Source organism: Populus alba, chromosome 16 (assembly GCF_005239225.2).
Source record: "Populus alba chromosome 16, ASM523922v2, whole genome shotgun sequence".
NCBI lineage: Eukaryota > Viridiplantae > Streptophyta > Magnoliopsida > Malpighiales > Salicaceae > Populus > Populus alba.
In genome coordinates, this window is record NC_133299.1 from 5,910,354 (window position 1) to 5,931,121 (window position 20,768).

At 33.4% G+C, this 20,768-nt stretch overlaps 2 protein-coding genes and 1 pseudogene across 3 annotated transcripts; 2 read left to right on the forward strand and 1 right to left on the reverse strand.

Annotated features, from left to right (window-relative positions):
- Positions 1–3,411: 3,411 nt before the first annotated feature.
- LOC118050012 (mediator of RNA polymerase II transcription subunit 7a) lies at positions 3,412–5,905 on the reverse strand. 2 transcript variants are annotated; one of them, XM_035060216.2, is made up of 5 exons: positions 5,639–5,901; positions 5,354–5,423; positions 4,529–4,695; positions 4,371–4,444; positions 3,412–3,724 (listed from the first exon to the last, which is right to left on the reverse strand). In XM_035060216.2, the coding sequence occupies exons 1-5, from the start codon at positions 5,771–5,773 to the stop codon at positions 3,664–3,666; spliced, it is 507 nt and encodes a 168-aa protein (XP_034916107.1). In that variant the 5' UTR covers positions 5,774–5,901; the 3' UTR covers positions 3,412–3,663. The 2 variants fall into 2 exon arrangements, with proteins under 2 accessions (XP_034916107.1, XP_034916114.1); XM_035060223.2 differs by lacking the exon at positions 3,412–3,724 and adding an exon at positions 3,744–4,206 and having other exon boundaries at positions 5,639–5,905.
- Positions 5,906–6,123: 218 nt separating this feature from the next.
- Positions 6,124–8,862, forward strand: LOC118050006 (uncharacterized). The gene is made up of 3 exons (XM_035060205.2): positions 6,124–6,273; positions 6,657–7,585; positions 8,207–8,862. The coding sequence occupies exons 2-3, from the start codon at positions 6,671–6,673 to the stop codon at positions 8,477–8,479; spliced, it is 1,188 nt and encodes a 395-aa protein (XP_034916096.1). The 5' UTR covers positions 6,124–6,273; positions 6,657–6,670; the 3' UTR covers positions 8,480–8,862.
- Positions 8,863–16,794: 7,932 nt separating this feature from the next.
- Positions 16,795–20,140, forward strand: LOC118049997 (IQ domain-containing protein IQM6-like; annotated as a pseudogene).
- Positions 20,141–20,768: the final 628 nt, after the last annotated feature.

The window sequence follows — 20,768 nt, forward strand, 5'->3', positions numbered from 1 at the left end:
TATGTTTTTAATTTTAAAACAAGTTTAGTAATGAGTCGATGAGTTTTTTTCCTGAAATTAGAGAGCAATATAGGTTTAGTACAATACTAGTTTTATCTTACTTTACGAGAATTTGTTGAGTTGTGAGACTCTTGATCCATGATTCGACATTAGCTCAATAATCATTTATCAACAATAAATAACTTATAAATAAATTTAAAAAATAATTGGGATAATTAATGGCATGCTTAAAATGAATTTAGAAAAACACATGTCTAAGATAATCTTTTATTTAAAAGAATTTAATAAAAATAATTTTTATGTTTTTTAAAACATAACCAATCACTTACTCGAGTAGCTAGAACTAATGCATACCGTGAGATTATTAGTCTCTTTAAAGAACTACATGGCAACTCTAGTTTTTTTCTCTCCATACATCCCCAGACAGGCAATTTGAAGATTTGCTTGCATTGCATGCAGTGACAATTCGTGTTCTTAATGTTTTGAAATTGGGATATAATCGTGTTTTCAATGTTTTATTAACACAATTTTTTTTTTTTAATTAAGCTACGGAATTGATAAACTATTAACAAAGAAAAACTAAATCCCTAAGAAAATTAATGTGCACCAAGACATAAATTATTATTCATTATAAAAATATAATTATGAATTTGCCCTTGAAAAGAAAAAAGACAATGCGATAAGCTTTGAGGGAAAGATTGTTTTTTTCACTGTAACATAACTGTCCTTTTAAATTATAAGGGGTTAGATTGGTAATAGTGTTTTATTTTGCATAGTTAAATTATTTAACTCTAAAATAAAAATAATCTAATACCTACTACTCATGAATATTTTTTTATTTTCATTTCCTTTAGAATAATATAATTATTTTCATGTCCTTCAATGACAAAACAAATTAAATTCTTATCCAAGGGCTTTTTTCCTCATTTTACTTTAGTTTTTTATTGTATTTTTTAAAGGAATTTAGGGATTTTTTTTTGTCAGTTATATTTATTAAATTCTCATTCTTTTTGTTTTTTTTTTTTGCCTTCTCGAGTTTTTTTATTAATATTTTTTAACGATTTCATCCTTTCAAAATTAAATTAGTTGACAATTTAGTTTTTTTAATTGAACTCGAGCTCACGATTCATCTAGTCACAAGTTTTTAAGACTATACTAGATTTAAAAAATTTCCCTGAGTTTTCTTGATTTGTTTCTGTTTTTTTAGTTGAAGTTTAATTTTATTTTTATTTTCTTATGATTTTTTCTCTATTAGGTTAATATTAAAGTTTGATAATCTGGATAGACTCAAGTATTGTTTCTTTTATCTTTGTTTTGTTATTTTTCTATCATATTTATGTGTTGTTATTGTTTTTTTATATTATTTAAATTATTATTTAAACCAATAACTCTGAACTAGATTTTTTAGCTTAAAATTTTTTTACGCCAAATAACAAAATTATCAGCCCGCGGCTGGCAAAGTATCTAGTGAATTGCTAAATTCTTATATTGAGACTTAGATTATCACATGTAATTTAATAATCAATTTTTTTAACAAGATGCATTAAAAAGGAAAGAAAATATTAGCTAAAAGTAAATAAAAATAATAAATATTTTGAAAGCATCTTATTGAAATAAACAATCACATAAATCATTTAGATTTTCATGGACAAATCCCAGCGTATCATTTATCATATTTTTTTTTACTAGTTTGCACTAATTTATACATAAAGGCTATATTGAATAGATCCGGAGTTTATAATTAAAAATGAAAAACCTTGTAAAATGGGGAATATATCGAATGGATTGAAGTTAATGCTTGACTTGTTGGTTAAACATTATTTCATATTCAGGGACTAGGTCGCACATATTTGAAATTAAGGGATTAAAATGAAAATATATATTTTTTAAATTATCGATTCAAAGATTTGAAAAGGTGGACAGAAGAAGTGGCACAACAGCATTCACTGAGGTAAGGATAGCAGCTTAGAACTTCCAAAATGCAAAAATCATCCCTCGTGTATAAGTCTTCATTAATTTTGCCCTTCATATACTGCATCCATCAATCTCACCCTTAACAACATCTAACAGTATCAAATCTAGCTTTCTTTGCACTTTCCACCCAAATTGGTTAACATAACAGTTTAAGATTCAAAGATTTAAATATATAACTAAAAAAAAGAGTGAAATGAACAGAAAAATAATGTAAGAATTTGAAAAAATAATTTGATGCTTGAAAATTTTCTTTTTTTTTCTTAATCATTGAGTTTAAAATGCGATTTGATTTTTTAAACTTTTTTTCTTCACTCTTTTTTTTGGTGTTTTGATTTTTACAAAATCTTTGTTTAATTTAAAAGTTCTTTTTTTCTTGATTATTTTTTTCAACTTTTAAACCATATAAAATAGATTAATTTAATTATTTTTTAGTTTCCATGCGGATGTTCAATAGATTTTATTAACGGACTTGGATGGGACAGGGAGTCAACAACAGGGTAAAATTTAAACCGTTATAGGTAACTTTAAGGGTAAAATTGATAGAAATCGTTGATGAAAGGTCCAATCTCATTTTATTAAAATAATATATTTTTTTTTTTAAAAATTTATTTTTAATATCAAAACAATCTAAAAATTATAAAAATTAATTTAAAAAAAGACTCAACGCTCCAACCGCGGAGACCGCTCATGGAACTTCCATTCCACGGGACAACAGCAATACCTTTGATTGTGCCGAGTAAAGGTTTCCCTTATGTTGCCTGTACAATCCCATCTTCCCCTCTTATCGCCAACTCTATTGACGTCTCCAGCAACAAAAATATTAATATAGATATATAAATAATCCAAACCCGCAGCACAGAAATTTAATTCTATCTTCATGATTAATAATAATAATAAAAGATTACAAAAATTAGCAAATTTAGTTCATTTTCCTTGCACTAATAAGCTAAAAAACAACTCAAAATTCAAGTGACCTAAAAGGAAAGGTCTAAATAATGTGTAATTAGTGTCTATTTAGCACTTATTTACGAAGCAGCACACAGTTAATTCAACTAATAGGGTAAAGGCGAAGTAGGTAAAACCTGGAAATTTTATCGGGAAAACAAGAAAAACTAAATTAAGTATGGTTAAAGTTGATCAAATGACTACTTAATTATTTTTTATACTATAAGAATTAGGTTATGATCCACATGAAAATGTCAAAATAATTTCTGAAAAATAACAATTACTCTACTTCCTTTTTCAAAGTATCATCAAAATTTAATTGAATGTTTCGATCGAGTCCAAATTGAAACGAACATTAAGGTTTTGTTCGGTGTCATTAGTTGACTATTGGCTCTTCATAACTGGGTTTAGAGAATCTAAGATTTGATGAAATGTTTGATTGCTGACATCAATGTCAATATCTTACTGCAGAAGAATTAAACGCTTCTCGAGTCAGTGAAGGCAATCTTTTACTTGTTAAAGCAGCTTCTTTAGTTGTTAAACTACAATTTCACACGCAGTGCAGAAACTAATCTGTTTGCGAAATGGAAAATGGAAAATGAAAATATAAATGGTTGTCATATGAAGAGGCCCTCTTGAGATGCCAGTTGAATCTGCAATCGACGCGCCTTTTGGAAAAAATCCACATGAACAGGGCGACCCAACTAACAGGGTAGGCAGTACATGAACCCTAAAATCCATGCTCTACTGCCCAGCTAGGGTTCCGAGAGCCTCCTTGAGGAGTTTCTGCGCCTCTTCTCTCTGCCTAGACAAGTGAAGGAAGAAGTGGTAAGGAGATGTTTCAGCATATTTACAATTTGAATATCACTAACGTGAATAGAAGGACGAACCCTTGTTGGTCAAAAACAAACACTCCATATCATAATAGGAAAATAACCAAGCATGGATAATACCAGCCTAGATAAAGATAATCCACCAAATGTAGAAAACACGACCAATTTAGATCTAGTGATTTATGCGATCTTGCTTTTGGAAGAGGGCATTGTTGCAGGTAGTGACGCTATAGTTCAGACTACGATACAGGTCATCAAAGAAGGAAACCAATACGCCTAATACAATGTGGAAACATTTTTCCACCTTGATAAATGTTTCCTTGCATATGAGATAGAAACCTTCCAGCCACGGTAAAAATTGCTCAAATTTTTTTCCAACACAGCCTGCCAGATCCAGATCACTTTTCAAGAAACTATACCAGCATGTTGCTTCCCCAGTCCCATGTTCCTCGGTCTCAAAAGGATATAAGGTGGTTATGTTATTCAGGGTTAACCATGAACTAAAGATGTTAAAAGAATGAAAGAAACTCATTCAAGATGCTTTGGCAATTAATTAAAAAAAAAGGACTATTATTTGCAAGAAGCTCCAAACATTAAATTAGATATTCAAGAAGATACCTCTTTATATCCTCCACGGCTTGTTTACGACGTTGTATCTGAAGCTCTAGAATATGAATCAATGTGGCCCTAGCCTGAGGGGAAACCATTCACACAGTGAATGTAATTCTCAGACAGAACCAGAACAAAGTATGCAAGATACCTCAAAAGCACTTCACCTGATGGGGACGCAAAGAATTGAGAAGGTGATGCAAATTCTTGAAGATAAGGGAAATGTCTTCCACTCTCCTAGCATATTGTGAAGGTCTCTCAACAAGAACATCAGCAAGCTCCAAAATGTGAAGCTGCAATTCTCTATTAAGCGACCTCAGTTCTTTCTTGAAATCTACAGTAAACAAGAATATCAATCAGCCTGCAGCTTTGCATATCAAGAGACCAAAATCATTAAAAAGAAAGAAAGAACGAAAGAAAGAAACATAGAGAAGAAACAACAACATCCATTTATGGGGAAACAACCGGATAAGGAGCGGTTTTACATCCATTTCTTACCAAGAATGTCTTTTGCTGTCCCTTTGCAGAACATTAAGCAAATCCTAGACCAAAGGAGCTCGATATGAAAAGGATAATAGCAGGCAAAATACATCCCCATACATTTATTTATTTTTTGGTGAGTCCAATTAGAATTTTTTCATTTGGATTGTCCCTGTTGTATTATCAGGAACTAGAGTACACAATATAGAATGGTTATGCGCTACGCAGTTGCTTTCTAGGTGTAAGTTTTTAGCTTCAAAACTCCATAGAAATCACTCAAACAGCCATGAATAGATTCCGTCGCGCGACGATCAAACTAAAGGCCTAACATTCACCTAGTGGCCTTACAAGCTCTCAACCTTCAATAGAGAAATCTTTTTAATTAAAAACGAAAACAAACAATATTTCGCAAATACAGCATGCATTAATATTCCTCAATTGTATCATTAATATTGTGTACTTTCATAAAAAAAAATACATTCGAGCAGCAATGAAGTAGATGTAAAACATACCAACATTTGGTCCTTTTGGGTACAGTTGTCGCACTCCCTGCTCTTCTAAGCTTGGAAGCACATCATCAGTCTAAAATAAAACAACAAAATAAAACCACAAATGAGAAACCCTAATTCCCAAAAATACAGAAACAAGGAAATCCTCTAGGCACACACACAATGTGCAAAACTGGAACCCCAACATCTCCATAAACACTAAAATCACCTTCTTTTTCATTCCCTTTCGAAGCAATTCCAAAACTGGAGCAAAAAATTCGAGAAAAATGAGAGGGAAAGAGAGATTACAGTGTAACTGCTAGCAAAACACACATAAGTGCCTTCAATAGGAGGAGGAGGTTCTGGAGCTGATTTAGGGTTTTCAATATAATCTTTGTACAGTCTGTAAAACGGTGGCGGTGGTGGAAATGTAGCTGTTGCCATTGCAGAACTCTTCTCTTCTCAACCAAAAAGCACCACAAAAAAATTACTCTTCGAAAAAGTTTCTCTGAAAAAACCCAATTCCTGTTTGGTTGCCGAGAAAAATACTAGTGAAAATGTAATGGAGAAAATTCACCTTAATTTTAATTTATTCAATTTCAATCTGGACCGTCCACATGCATGGTCCCGTGATAGGAAATGTCCCTAATGCCTTTCTTTTTATGGATAGCAACCTCAGAGGCTTGGCCTTTACAGCCTAAACATGAGGGTTATAATAGTCAATTAGTAAATACATGGTCGCAACTATCTTGAATAACAGTTAACAACGTATATAACAAAAGAGAAAAGGAGGGAGAGGGAGAGGGAGAAGGAGAGGGCTAAAAACTCTGCCACATACGGTGCCAAAAATAGACAGATGGAAATAATCCTAAAATTTTAAGATCCCATTTGGTGATTTTCTCTGTTCAGATCTCTAAAGCATCATATTTGGAAAATAAATCCAGGTAAATGCAAATTCTAGTGTTTTTTTTTCTTTGAAGTATCTTACTGTGTATGTGGTAAAACTCTTGATGTTTTTTCTTCTTAACTCATCACGAAAAGTACATTAAGGATTTATGCATAGATTTTAAAGAAAGAAGAGGTGATTTGACAAGAGTGTGAAGGGTTTTTTAATGGGATATTTTTTTATTTTTCAAGTGGTAAAGTTTGTGTCTTTCTCAAATGCCAACAATTTTACAAGGAGATTTGCAGAAATTCACATTTGATTGCTTGAAATTAAACATGATATTGATTCCAGCATTTTAACATTCGTTTGGTACTGATTGGTGGGTGGGTATGATAGTTTATTGGCTTTAATTCATGGTTTGTGGAATGAACTTTAATGTAGGTGAAATCATAAGCATGGATCTTCCAACAAATGATGTGGAGCTTGTGCGAGAAGATGAGAAAGAGAGAGGAGTCACATTTCATTGTGAGCTCTATGACACAGAAATAGTTCGCAAGATAGCTCAAGCTTTTCTCCCTGGATTATCCTCGGCTTGTGTTGATAACACAACTGGGGATATGTTTAGGAACCCTGGTTCTGTGGCTGCTGATATTAGGAAAGAAATGGTTGATTATCTGACCCAGAGAAGTGAAAGTTTTGTTGCGGAATCAGTTGTCCTAGAAGGTGATCTAGATGGGGAGGTGTCCGACCATCCATTTGATATCATTTCTAACATGGTTGATGACTTTGCGAGTTTGAAAAGGAATTTGTTTAGTCGGGTTTCAGGATGGTTACTGAGTGAAAAGAGAGAAGATAAAATAGATGATTTCGTGCAAGAGATGGAAATAAATGGCTTTTGGTTGTTGGACAGGAGAGAAGCAGTTGCACAGATTTTGGTTAAGAATGTTGACTTCAAGAACATTTTTCATTGTGACAAGAAGTTCAACACTGCTGAAGAGCTTGTTGAGCATGTTGTCAACTGTGGATTTAGGACCATGAACTGCTCAAATGAGGGGTGCTCAACAGTATTTTGTGCAAGCCATTTGGAGAAGCATGATTCAGCTTGTCCATTCAAAATAATCCCATGTGAGCAGCAGTGCTCAGAAAACATCATGAGACGTGAAATGGATCGGCACTGCATAACTGTCTGTCCTATGAAGATTGTTAGCTGTCCTTTCTATGCAGTGGGTTGTCAGTCCACTATGCCTCATTCTATAATTCAGCAGCATCGTTCCGACAATCTCCATTCACACTTACTATATACTCTTAAAAGTATTCACAAGGGAGGATCAGAGGAGGATCTGAAAAAACGTGTTGAACAAATAGTGGAGGTGAGTCTTAGTTGATTATATGCTGTTTCGCTTATACAATTTTTGAACATCCATGGTGCTTTGCGGTAGCTTCCCATGTTTTTGTTTCATTATTAACTCAAAAGGCATGATCAAGAACCTTTGTCATTCCTCTTTTTCACTATGACAAATCTTGAGTGGCTGTATACACTAACTTGTACTGCCACTAGTTGCTATTTTAGTTTTTGAACGCATGTCTTTAAGCAAAGCCTTACCCATTCTGGTCTTGTGAATGGACTTGAGGACATGAATCGAGGTGTGCATTCCCACACTCATACATAATTTTTAACATTTGTTGGATCAATGCTTAAAGCTTTTGAGAATCGGTTGTTTTTGTTGTTTAGAGCTTTTCCACATTGGGTAGGGTCGTGTGGCAGATGCCGTTATTTTCCAAGCTACTTTGGTATATTGGTTTTTGCTTCTTGTTCATCAGTGGGTTTGATTTGTTAAGAGGGAACTGCATGATGAAATTTATTTTGATCATGGAACACCTACTGCAATGCAGTGCACAATTTGTTTTCTTTTATTGTATTTGTCAAACGTGGCATGTAAAATTCCTGGCAATACTTAACCGGCAGCAACTTTTTTCATGCTTTATGACAGTCATCCTCTGGTCGACTAGCAGATGCTAGGGATGCGAGATCTCTAATCCTCAAAGTCAAGGATGTTGAAGCAAAGCTTGGGCCTTTGGAAGTTAAAGCTGCTGAAAAGGTTAGTGAAGAACCCAACAAGGCTGGAGAGAACAGTAGTGAAGAACCCTTTGAAGCTTTCAACAAGGGTGGTGAAGAATCGACTGAGGTAGACAAAATTGGAAGTGAAAAGTCCAATGAGACCATAAATAAGGTTGGTGAAGAACTGTCGAGCATTCAAATTTAAGGGCTTGCATGAAAGGAAGCTGGGATGCAAGTTGACACCTAATACACTTCTGCCATGCTGAAAAATTGTTTTTGCTTTCATTAAATCCCAAGCACTGTGGAACCATCCTAGTCCTGTTGAACATCAAAAGCTGATTCTCAGGAAATCGTGCTCCTCATTGTCGCTGGATTCATCCACGTTGCACATCATTCCTTAGCAGTTCACTCTGGCTGATTTCCAGTGGCAAAACAATTTCTCTGATTTAATTCTCACGAAGAATCATTAATATATGATGGTTGTCTCCTGTCTAATAACTCCCAAATAGAAGGTCGTCTTGCAGTTTCGTCCGAGCTACCAAAATTTTGCTTTAATAGGAAAAAAAAATGGTATAATTTCCAAGCGTTTCGTTCAGATTGTCAAATATGCTTCCCACGTTTGTTATATAAAGCTACATGATAAACAATCGTATTCCCTTGCATCCACCACAAAACCAAATTCTGTTTCAAATTCAGGAAAGAAGAGCTGAACACCTCCTCCGAGAGGTGTTACCCTCATAATCACGACTTCTTTTTGTATGATATGTGATTAAGAAAGAACACAGGTTTTTACAAACTAGTTACGTTCCATATGATTAACAGTCTTGAACAGCCTTGCGCAGTCAACAAAGCAATCAATCACTAGATTTCCAGAGAAAGTTAAAGTACAACCCGAAAAAAGGCAAATATATTTCAAGGTTGTGTGGTGTAATTCACCCACCATAAGCACCTATTATTAAAAAAAATAGGCACGCATTTATCAACAAATTAAAAAGAGATAAACCAATCAAAGTAAAGTTAGAGAGAGAGAGAGAGAGCTTCTGTGCCATCCTATGGATGGAGGGTTAAACCCACAGCATGATAGCTAAAGCTCGGCTGTTCAAATGGGCCTACGGGTTGATGGAGAGGCCGAAGCCTAGTTTCTTATCGTTGCTCTGTCCTCCACATCATTAGCTGAAGGTTGCTGGAGAAATGGACATACAGCAATAAAATGTAGATGGGGTAAGAATCTGAAGTTCTGAACGCGCTATAACGTCCAATCTAGAAGCAGAGACTGTATTTCTTTAGAGTTCGAGGCAGAATCCTTTAAGATTTTGTCAAAATCTCTGTCTTTGAACAGATTCGATCCTTCATTATTTTAGCTCTTCCACTTTCTCAATTATCAAATCAAACACATTGAAACTGAAAATTCAAGGAAGTTACAGAGTCCTTGTGGAAGAATATTTAATCTCTGATGGAAGGAAAAGTATCTAGCCCGTGACCAAGTCCTTGTGGAAAATTCAGGGTTCATATTGCCTGATGACCTCATTAAATTTGTTGTGTGAATATTCCACGATCCACGTTAAAAGTTAAAACCCACTTCTTATAAAAAGAAAAACTGATTTGACTGCAAACAATATCAAATGTTCAATTCAAAAGCATTCAAAAGAACGTTTGATGCTACATTTTAATATTAAAAATAGTTTTAAATTGAGTAAAAGTGAACTAAGTTATTAATTAATTAATCTTAATATTTAGAATCTCAAGTATACATGTCATAAAGAGTTAATTTTAAATAAAGATTTTCATTTAAGAAAAGAAAAAAACAAATCTCATTAGGAGTTACATTATCTGATTCACGAGGATGGAGTGGACAAAATCTTCTTAGTTCACATGTTTAATGATCTTAGCACATTTGTCTGTTTATAGGTGGGCGTATATTTACCAAAAAATTTTGAAATGACAAAAAAAATTTAAAAAAAAATATTACTTTTGAAATACAAAACCAAATAGAATTTTGCAAAACTCAATTAAAAAAAACATATAAAAAATTACGTTTTGAACTTAATTTTTTAGTGGAATAAAATGCAGTTTGGTGTATTACCAAACACTTAATTTGTGTTTTTTACACGTAAACGCAAAAACTAAAACTAAACAAAAGGATCAAGCTTGTTTAGAAAAGCAGTTAGCCTCATGTTTTCAAAATTTTTTATTTTTTTAAAAAAAGTTATTTTTTTTTATTTTTAAATTGTTTTGATGATTTGATATCAAAAATATATTTTTGAATATATATATATATATATATATATTATTTAGATATATTTTGGAGCTAAAAATATTTTAAAAAATAACTATTATTATAATATTAAACATATTTAAAAAAAAAATGGTTAAAAACATATTTTCAAAAAATTATATTTTACTATGAAAGATATCATATTCATGAATTATCATTTGAGGTTAAAAATGACATTTATGTCTCACACTTATTTTATATATAGACTAAATAAAAACAAATTACATTGATCATCATGCCTGGCCACCGCATCAATTCAAAACCCATAAGAACACGTGTTTAGTTGTTATCAATTTAAATCAATAATTATCACTTATGTTATAAAGATTAGATAGAATTCAAAGACTTTCCTCTTGAGATTTGATGGGCAATGAAAAATGTAGTTTACCCAATGATAAACTGATGACTGATTTGATACACCACCTACCATTTCCATGCAACAACAGTAATTATTGGGATTATGATTACTTTTTATATGAAAATATTTTTATTTTTTTTTATTTTTAATATTAAAAATTCATTTAAAAAAAATATTTAAATTTTAGAGTTTTGGTAGTGTAGATATAGTTGTTTTTTAAATATTTTTTTTATATTAAAATACATGTTCAATGATATTTTTTTATTTTTTAAAAATTATTTTAATATTAGTACATCAAAATAATTTAAAAACACTAAAAATATATTAATTTAAAGTTAATAAAAAAATAAAATATATATATATATATATATATATATTTTTTTAAAAAAAAAAAAATATTTTTAAAATAAAAAACAAAATATAATTAATCAATCATACAATTCATACAGGTGCTTCGAGAGACTGAAAAGGGATGTCGGATCATGGACTCGATCATGTCGTTTTATGTTTTTTTCCATGTCCTTGCCTTTCTATCATGCTTTCCAGCTGCCCTTTGTTTGGAGTTTTATTTATTTGTTTGTTTATTTCGCAATTTGATGGTTTTCCAATATCAATATATATGTATTGAGATACGTCCTATCCATCATCATGATATAATGTTTCAAAATTTGACTTATCTTTGCATTCAGTGAGCTTCTTAATTCCTAACTCTGAGAACTGTAAATTAATTTTTACAACTTTCCATTTTAAAAAAAATCTTAAAATTCATATAAAAAACAGTGCTTCATTATATCTCGAGTTTTTTCATATATTATTTTGTAAAAAATAAAAAAACAACATTTTATAAAAATTATTTAAAAAAGTAATATAGTTTAGCTAATCACATGTAAAATCTATTACTTGCATATCGCATGCCTTATATGTGAGTCACGAATCATATGTGACTCAAAACAAATTAAAACCACACTTATTTTCTTTCTTATTTTTTTATTTCCCCTCTCCTCCTCTCCTCTCAGCTACCACCACAACTCGTGGTTTGCCTCTGCCCACACCATCTCCCTCTCTTTCCATCGTAAAACATCTTTATTACCACAATGACACCACCCCTCTCTCCCTTGCTCTCTCTCTCCAATGTGATGTGCAACCTCCCCCCCCCCCCAACGCACCCAAGCTATCCTTGCAATCTTGGCCGCCGCCGCCGCCCACATTCAAAACTTGGAGGTATATTACACACTTCCTCTTTATCAATTTAATATAATTTTGGCTAATTTATGCTAATGGTTGATTTTGATTTTTTTAAGATTTAGAATCAAGGTTTTTTAAAAAATAGGTTTTTTTTATTAATTAGGTTTAAATTATGTTAAATAATAGATATACATATGAATATTTGAAATATGATGGTTAGGGCATGAATGTCTAAATTTCTTATCTAATGTGTAATAACTATGGTATGGACATAAAGAAACTTGACCAGTAAATATTTTTGTAATTCTTATGGGTGGATTTAAGGAGCTTGAGGAGGCTAAGCGTCTCAAAGTAATTTTAGTAGAAGATGAGATTGCTTATCATGGACAAGTACATATAGTTAAGAAAGCAAGTTTGTCCACGAGTGATCTAGGCTCATCCACAAAAGCTTTTAAGACTTGTCTACGAGCTGGGATGATTTTGGTGTTGCATGCTTATCCTCGAGCTAGATGCGTTGGGATTGTGCATACCCATACACGAAACACTCCACTTATCCACTAGCATTTTAGGCTTGACTACTAGTTAAGATAAATTTTAGATACAATTTATTTATGTGTTTTAATGTTATAAGAATTATTAATTGTTAAATTTGCTGAATTGTAAAGTATTTATAAATTATAAATTGTTGGGTTGGCTATTTGTGAAAATAAATTGAGAGGCTAAAAAAATTGCATTGGGTATTTTTTTTTTTTTAGGGTCGCAGATATAACATTTAATTATTCAAACTATATTTCTTTTCTACATATTTCTATCCTTATTATTTTTCTTTTTTAACTTGCTAAATAAAAAAAAAAAAAAAACGTGTCTCTGAATTGAGTGTCCGTAAATAACAAGTACCACAGCTGTTGCATGGATCCCGAGAAACAACAGTAGGATAGCTGTATCATCACATGTCTATGTTGTTTGACTTTCAATAACAATAGCTCCCACGCTACCCAGTGTCTCGTGCATACACTCTTACACGGAGCAACTTGCAAGTTCTCGGAGCGTGGCAGGTACCTCAACGGAATGCGAGAATGGCAAGAGATAGCACTGATCGTGGCAATCTAGGTTTCGATGAAAATTGTATTTTAGGGGATAGTTTTGAAACCAGACTAATTTGAAGGCTCAGACTCGGGACCGTTGATTCCGATCTAGAACCAGTCCGAATTTAGGTAAAAATTTATTGGGAAGTTGGCCCGGTAAAACTCGATTAACCCAGTAGGTCAACTCGAGTAAACCCGGCTGAGACCCAGCCTCTATATATATATATATATATATAGACATGAAACCACGTCATTTTGGACTCTCATTTTCTATTTTTACATTTTCTCAAAAACCAAATCGAGGATATCAAACAGATAGACTGTTCCCTCGAATTAATGAAATTAGATGCAGCTGCTCCCTCTAGTTGTTCAAGAACAATAAAAGAGAGAGGCTAGCACTCCTTCTGTTGAGATCTGTTAGCTTTCAACTGCAGATGCGGCTAAGCTAGATGTGCCATCAATAGCTGTCAAAGAATCATCTCAACCCAATAGCTTAAACTTTTAGGTGAGGTTCCAGGATATGATTTATATTATTCTCTAACACACCCTCTCAAGTGAAAGCCTTTTGGGCTTGAAACTTGCACAGGCCCACATTACCTTGTGCTTAATTTTTATCAAATAAATGGAGATGGTGAGATTCGAACTCGTGACTGCTTGGTCATAAGGCTCTGATACCATGTCAAAGAACCATCTCAACCCAATAGCTTAAGCTTTTAGATGAGATTCTAGGATATGATTTATATTATTCTCTAACAATAGCGAAGGAAGTGGCCGACGAAGCTCCTCTTCATAGACACATGTGGAATCTGTCCATTTCAAACTCTGAACCTAATGAATTAATTTGATACGCTGAGGCTTCTCCTTCCCCTGAACTTTAGTAAATGGGAGACAAAAAGAATAAGCTTTGAATTTTATTTGAATTTTGCAAGTTCTTGAATCAGTTTTTTTTTTTTTTTTTTTTGCATTGACCTGAGTTAATCCATCTGACTCATAATCCGTCATTAGACTAGGTCAACCATTAAATCGGGTTTCAAAACTATGTTTTAGGGTATCATTAATCAATATACTGTGACGGTGGAGGTAATCCTTTCCGATACCATTTTTTTCATTGCAAATTTTTATTAGAATTACTTATTAGTATTAATTTGCTTTCTTCCTGCTCACATATGGGAGCAACTCTTTCTTTCTTTCTTTTTTTCTTTAAATCCTTATGAATGGCCTTGGGACTTTTAAATTTCAAAGTTTCTTTACAACGAATAAGAATTCGAGGAACTTGCAAGGAAAAATGCCCTACAAACTAGCAGTATAAATAGTGTTTAGATTACTAAGAAAATATATTTGAGAGTTTTGTTGTTTGAAAATGCATTAAAATAAATGTTTTTATTTTTTAAAAAAATATTTTTAACATCAACACATTAAAACGATCCAAAAATTTAAAAATTTAATTTTAAAAGATAAATTTTAAAATTTAACAAAAATCAAATTGAAAGGCAATTCTAAACTACCATATCATTCTCATGAAAAAGACATTAAACATGAAGGTGGTCATGGTCGGTAGGCTTCTCTTAACTCCACGTGAGTCACGTCAACCTTTGATATCTCCGATTCTCTATCAAATGCAATAAAAAATGACTTGGCTTGGAATTTGGAATACAAATTTGGTGTTTCTAGCACTAAAATAAGGCAAGCAATCGACTTTACAATTAAAAATGGTAGGTAATTGACTTGATTGATTTAGGGTTGACCAATTCCTTGAGCAAATTTTTGAGAAACGTTACAATTAATCAAGAAAATCTTTCTATCATTTTTCTTTCACAATGCACTTTATTAAAGCAGGTTATTGTCTTTACAATAAAAAAATGGTAGGTAATTGGCGTGATTAATTTAGCCGGACAATTCCTTGAACCCAATTTGAGCAATGTAACAATTTAAAAAAAAATCTTTATATGAATCTCCTTTCAGAATAATAATATTTCATATTTAACCTTGAAAATTAGTTTCAAGTAATCAGATTTTAAATTTATTTTTTAATAATCATATATTTGAATTTTTTAAAGCCACTAAAAACTAGCAAATTGACTTGAACACCTATATTAATTAAAAAAAATATCTCACATTTTGATTTATCAAATGAAATTGTGAATTAAATTAGTTCCTGAAATCATTTTTAAACCAATATATTGGTTATATGATATGCATGGAATATCATATATATATATATATATATGCCATTCTTTCCCAATCTAATCTCATTCCCTTTTACAAGTAAATGAAAAATACTAAGCTAAAATTTCAAAGAAAAAAAAAACCCTTTTGATCTAAAATTAAAAATATTAAAGAGAATGAATGAATAAAAAAATTAATTAAAATTGATTCAACATCTAAAACTGAAAACTTATTAGACCAACATTATTTTGAATTCAGTTAATAATTGAATATAAGTGTATTAAATCTAATATATTATTTTGCCCATATTATCTTGGGTTCAATTAATAGCTAAACTTAATTATATTGGGTTTAATTTATTATAAAATCTATATTATTTTTAAGCTTTTTAAAACCATAAAAATATTAAGTTGAAAATATTGAACCATCACGCATCATGCCAGTGATTCCTAACTTTAACCCAATCTAATCACATCCCCTCTTACGAGTAAAATAAAAACACCGAAGCTAAAATTTCAAAAAAAAAAAAAAAAAAATCCCATGAGTCGAAAATTGGAAATATGAAAGAGAAGGAATGAATAAAAAATTACTCAAAACATACTTTATATTCGAAAAAGAGAGAGTAAAATATAAGTTGTTAAAAAAAAAAAAGTGGTTTGAAGTCAGCACACACATGGTTGGAACATGTCTACCTGTGCTGTGACACACCCATAGCTCTCCATCTCTTTTGCTGTTTTTTTTTCTCTATATATATAAACCTCTCTGATTTGCATTGCAAGAATAGCACAGGAAGCCAACCTATTAATTTGGCTAGCATTGAAAGAACAAACACAACAAATTCCTTTGACAGAGCAAGAGAAAGAGCAAATTCTGTAAACAGTCCTTGGAACCTGCTTAAATCATTAAAAAAAACCCACATTGTTCGCTCCCTCTCACGTTTCTTAACAAATCTCCCATCTTTTATTATCCCTCCTTTCTCTTCAACATTCTTTGGCTCTCTCCGTCTTGCAAAAGATTTTTTTGTTACTCTGTCCTGCCTCAGATTGAGGTAACCCTACAACGTTCCCTTCGTTTTGTTCTTATGCTGTTGTCTTCGTCCTTTGATTCATTGTTTCTTTGAGACTGTTGTTTTTGTTTGTTAAGGTTAGGAAATGGGACATTATGGACTTTTTCTTTGTATGAAACTCGCCCTGATATTTTTTTATTATGGATTTTTCCTGTTTATGTTGTTTTAATGATAATGGGGGGCCATGGAACGTAGCTGAATGCTTTTTTTTCCTTTCCAGTGTACTGAGCTAAAGCTTTGTTCTTTGTCTGTTTAATCTGAAAGCTTCCACTTCTTTTCGTCTCCAACCTTGGACTATGTTATATTTTGGTCACTGCTGCCTCTGTCAATAGCTGTCTGGAGAAGAAGTAGAAAAAATGGTGTTTATGAGCTCTCTCTCTCTCTCTGTTTTTTTTCTTAATTAAAGGCGTGGGTGAGCATTTGAGAATGCAAAAAAGAATGGGTCTTGATATCTCTAACATACCATGCCTTTAGTCCCATGTATGTTTATTTTGAATCAATTCTCCTTGTTTTGCTTGTTTTCTAACAGTTATTGAGACCCATAGCTCTTGTTTGTTTGGAGTTTGAGAAAGATACCTGTGTTTCCTTTCCTAAAATGGGAATGGCCTTTCCATGTGCCCTTGCTGAATTCGATGAATTGGATAGTCCTTTCGACACTGTTCTTATTAGATCAATTAGTTTTGGGACTGCTTCGCAATCTGTCGGTTTTAATTTCTGTGATTCAGAACCTCATTCCATGAGATCATATGTTTCAGGAAATGATATTTGAAGGATGCCTTAGCTTTAAGGAGAGGGAATTCAGTACCACATTCTCCTTCAAAAGTACTGCCTCGGATATGGATGTGCTCGCTAGATCAATCATTAGTCCTCAAGGTGGAGAAAAGGGTAATCAGTTGACAAGAACAGATAGCTTGCCTGACCAAAAACTTCACTTGTCATTGCTTGAGTCAGGGAGCCAAAGACACCAGGCCGCGGTGACATTGCAGAAAGTGTATAAAAGCTTCAGAACCAGGAGGCAGCTGGCTGATTGTGCTGTTGTTGTCGAGCAGAGATGGTTGGTATTAGTCTAAAGTTGCAATTCCTTTTGCATCTATTTCATGAACACAAATCTTTCTTTCGCTTTCCTCTCTGTGTAAACACACACACACACATATTCCAAAAGGTTTCTCTCTGAATTTTTTGTTGTAGGATATCTCCTTTTCGAAGATTAATGTTCTTGTGATATGTTTTGTAGGTGGAAGTTGTTGGAATTTGCAGAACTCAAGAGAAGCTCCATATCTTTTTTTGATATTGAGAAACCTGAGACTGCAATTTCACGTTGGTCCAGAGCAAGAATGAAAGCTGCTAAGGTACGTTCTAAAGAAATTGATGTGTGTGTGTTATCAAATTTTTTGTACAGAATTTCTAAGTACCAGATTTTTTATCCTTTGCAGGTAGGAAAAGGCTTGTCGAAGGATGCCAAGGCTCGGAAGCTAGCTTTACTGCATTGGCTAGAGGCAGTAAGAAAGAGTCTTGAAATAAAACCTTGGAACGGAGTTACTGGTTTACTTTACCTCATATTGATCTTACTCTTTCTCTCTAATAGATTGATCCACGGCATCGTTATGGACATAACCTTCAATTTTATTATGTCAAATGGCTTCATTGCCAGAGCACGCAGCCTTTCTTCTATTGGTAAATTTTCTTGAAATTGAAGACTTGCATACGACAATGTCATCTTTGCTCCAGGAAAGACATCATACACAGTTGATCTCAAACCCTTAAACTTGCAGGCTCGATATTGGAGCTGGGAAAGAAGTCAACCTTGATAGATGTCCTAGATCAAAGCTTCAACAACAATGCATCAAATATCTTGGTCCTGTAAGGATCTTCACTTATTATCAATCTTTTATTCCAGTAGTCATGAGTTTAAAATCTATTCCAAAGCCTGAAACTTTAAATGGACCGTCGATATTTTTATATATTCGGCCATCTTTTTCGGCTTCCCCAGCTATTAAAATCTGCTTACAAGTATTGTGTCCATCTTTCAGGCTGAAAGAGAAGCTTTTGATGTAGCAGTGGAGAATGGGAGATTATTATATAAACAAAGTGGGAAACTTCTCCATACAACAGAAGGACCGAAGGATTCCAAATGGATTTTTGTTCTCAGTACATCAAAGACATTGTATGTTGGTCTGAAGATCAAGGGAACATTTCAACATTCAAGTTTCTTGGCTGGTGGAGCCACTCTATCTGCTGGAAGATTAGTCGTGGAAGATGGTGTTCTCAAGGTAGCGTAGAAACTGTCTTTGGTAGCTTCACGAATTTCCTCCTTTCTGCCTAATTTTACTTTCTCTATATGTTTATAAGGTTCTTTCGATTTGACAGGCAGTTTGGCCTCACAGCGGCCATTATCTCCCAACAGAAGAAAACTTCCAGGCATTCATGTCATTCCTCAGGGAACACAACGTAGATCTAACCGATGTAAAGGTAAGAAACTATTAAGTTTGCTCTCAGTAACATCAATGAAGTTAGCCTCTGCTATAAACCCCGTGAAAAAAAGATTTTTCAAAAGTACACTATCAGCTGACAGCATCCAAATTAGTACCATTTTCCATGAATTAGGGTTGTTCTGAATATGGTGGTCTCTACAATTGACATTGGTAACAATTTCACCTCTGTAGGAAGCCAAAGGCTCATGCCTTGCTTTTATGTGGAAACTTTGTGCTCCAGGGTTCATAGCAGATCGGTCATTATTTTTCAAGCTGTCATTTATGCATTTTCGGAACTATAGTGGCGAATCATTGATGCACTTCTCTTCTTCTCTTATATATTCAGGAAAGCCCAACTGATGAAGAAGATGAATCTGTTATCAAAAAGGACATTCGTAGTAGTCTCCGAGACCAACCTGATGCAGATTTACTTGAAGACACCAAAGCAACAAATGTTGAAGTCTTGTCTCTAAAGAACATAGTTTCAAGGAAACAAGATTCTAACGTGGCAGAAAATGCTAATCTGCACACATCAAAGTTCTCACGTGGATTAAAATTTAAAATTACTGAACTTCAAATACCAACAAGAGGAGATGTGTTCAACACTTTCAAAACAGAACAACTTGGACCAAGGTGCCAGGCTGAAGATCCTGATTCTTCTGGAGAAGATGGCTATGAAACGGCAGAAGATTCATTTTTGACGGAGGAAGATTTCATGATTACTAAACTCAACTTGTTTGACGAAGATAGCGAAGAAGAAAACGAGGAGCCCGTCCCCAAAGAAAAAATCCTCCAAAGGATAGATTCTCATAAAGGAATGAAGTCATATCAATTGGCGAAGCAATTACCATCTTCTAAATGGACTACTGGTGCAGGGCCACGGATAGGATGCATGAGGGATTATCCATCAGAGCTTCGATTCCGGGTTTTAGAGAATGCAAATTTGTCGCCAAGAACAAGAAGTGATAACTCATCACCACGGACCGCTCCCCGGCTTAGCCCGAAGGTTTCATCACCAATGGTTTTGACACAAGCTTCATTATTTAAAGAAACATCATGCAGAAGTCCCCTTGCTCCAGACCAAGTGTTATTTTCACAAACAGCAAACCTTTAGACACTGTTGGATCAAGAATTTTTCTTTTGCTTATTTACTGAGATAGAATAGAAATGATATAGGGCATTCTTTGTATACGCCATTATCAATACCTCTCTTCTGTAGACACACAAAAATGAAATGAAAAGGAAAGAGTTAAGCAGGCACTTAGCTGTCCCAATATTTGAGACTTAGGGTTTCTATATCATTCTTAAAGTTTCTTGAAGTCATCTGCAACATCTAAAATACCATTGGCCAGGGAGACGAGGGACATCTCGTCTTGTGAGGGAGAATGTGAAGTCAGTCCTAGCCTTCCAGCTTTATCAGGAGAAATATTTTCTTTCAGAACTCAAAACATGTACCTAGTGATCGCAAACCTAAAAACTGAACCTGGGAATCCTGAGATCAGCCCTTTCAAGCAAAAGAGCTGCAGAAAATTACCGTGTCACCAGGTTCCACGAGTTCCGATGTACTTTTTATAGTTTGGTTAAATGCAGAACCGTCATCTTTATTGAACTCTTTTTTTAAAATCAATTTATTAACATCGTAATCGATATTTTTTAATGAATAAAACATGATTGGTTGGATAAATTCTCCCTTCTCATTCGTTTATGATGACTTTCTATCTCACTTAACTTTCAGGAACTGAAAATTAATAAAAATAAAGTCTTGGATTGAAAGGTAATAGTGTAAAATAATATGGATCAAATAATGGATAATTTGAATCTTCAGGGACCAATTTGAAGTTCTCCATGCCTTTTGGAACCATGGGCACTACGTTTTAGTTTATTTTGG

Excerpts from the sequence above, each read along its gene's own strand:
- LOC118050012 (XM_035060216.2), bottom strand. The coding sequence starts at position 5,773 with ATGGCAACAGCTACATTTCCACCACCGCCACCGTTTTACAGACTGTAC. Across the intron at positions 4,696-5,353 it reads CCCAAAAGGACCAAATGTTG|ATTTCAAGAAAGAACTGAGG; the intron begins GTATGTTTTACA and ends TGTTTACTGTAG. Across the intron at positions 4,445-4,528 it reads ATTCTTTGCGTCCCCATCAG|GCTAGGGCCACATTGATTCA; the intron begins GTGAAGTGCTTT and ends GTTTCCCCTCAG.
- LOC118050006 (XM_035060205.2), top strand. The coding sequence starts at position 6,671 with ATGGATCTTCCAACAAATGATGTGGAGCTTGTGCGAGAAGATGAGAAA. Across the intron at positions 7,586-8,206 it reads GTGTTGAACAAATAGTGGAG|TCATCCTCTGGTCGACTAGC; the intron begins GTGAGTCTTAGT and ends GCTTTATGACAG.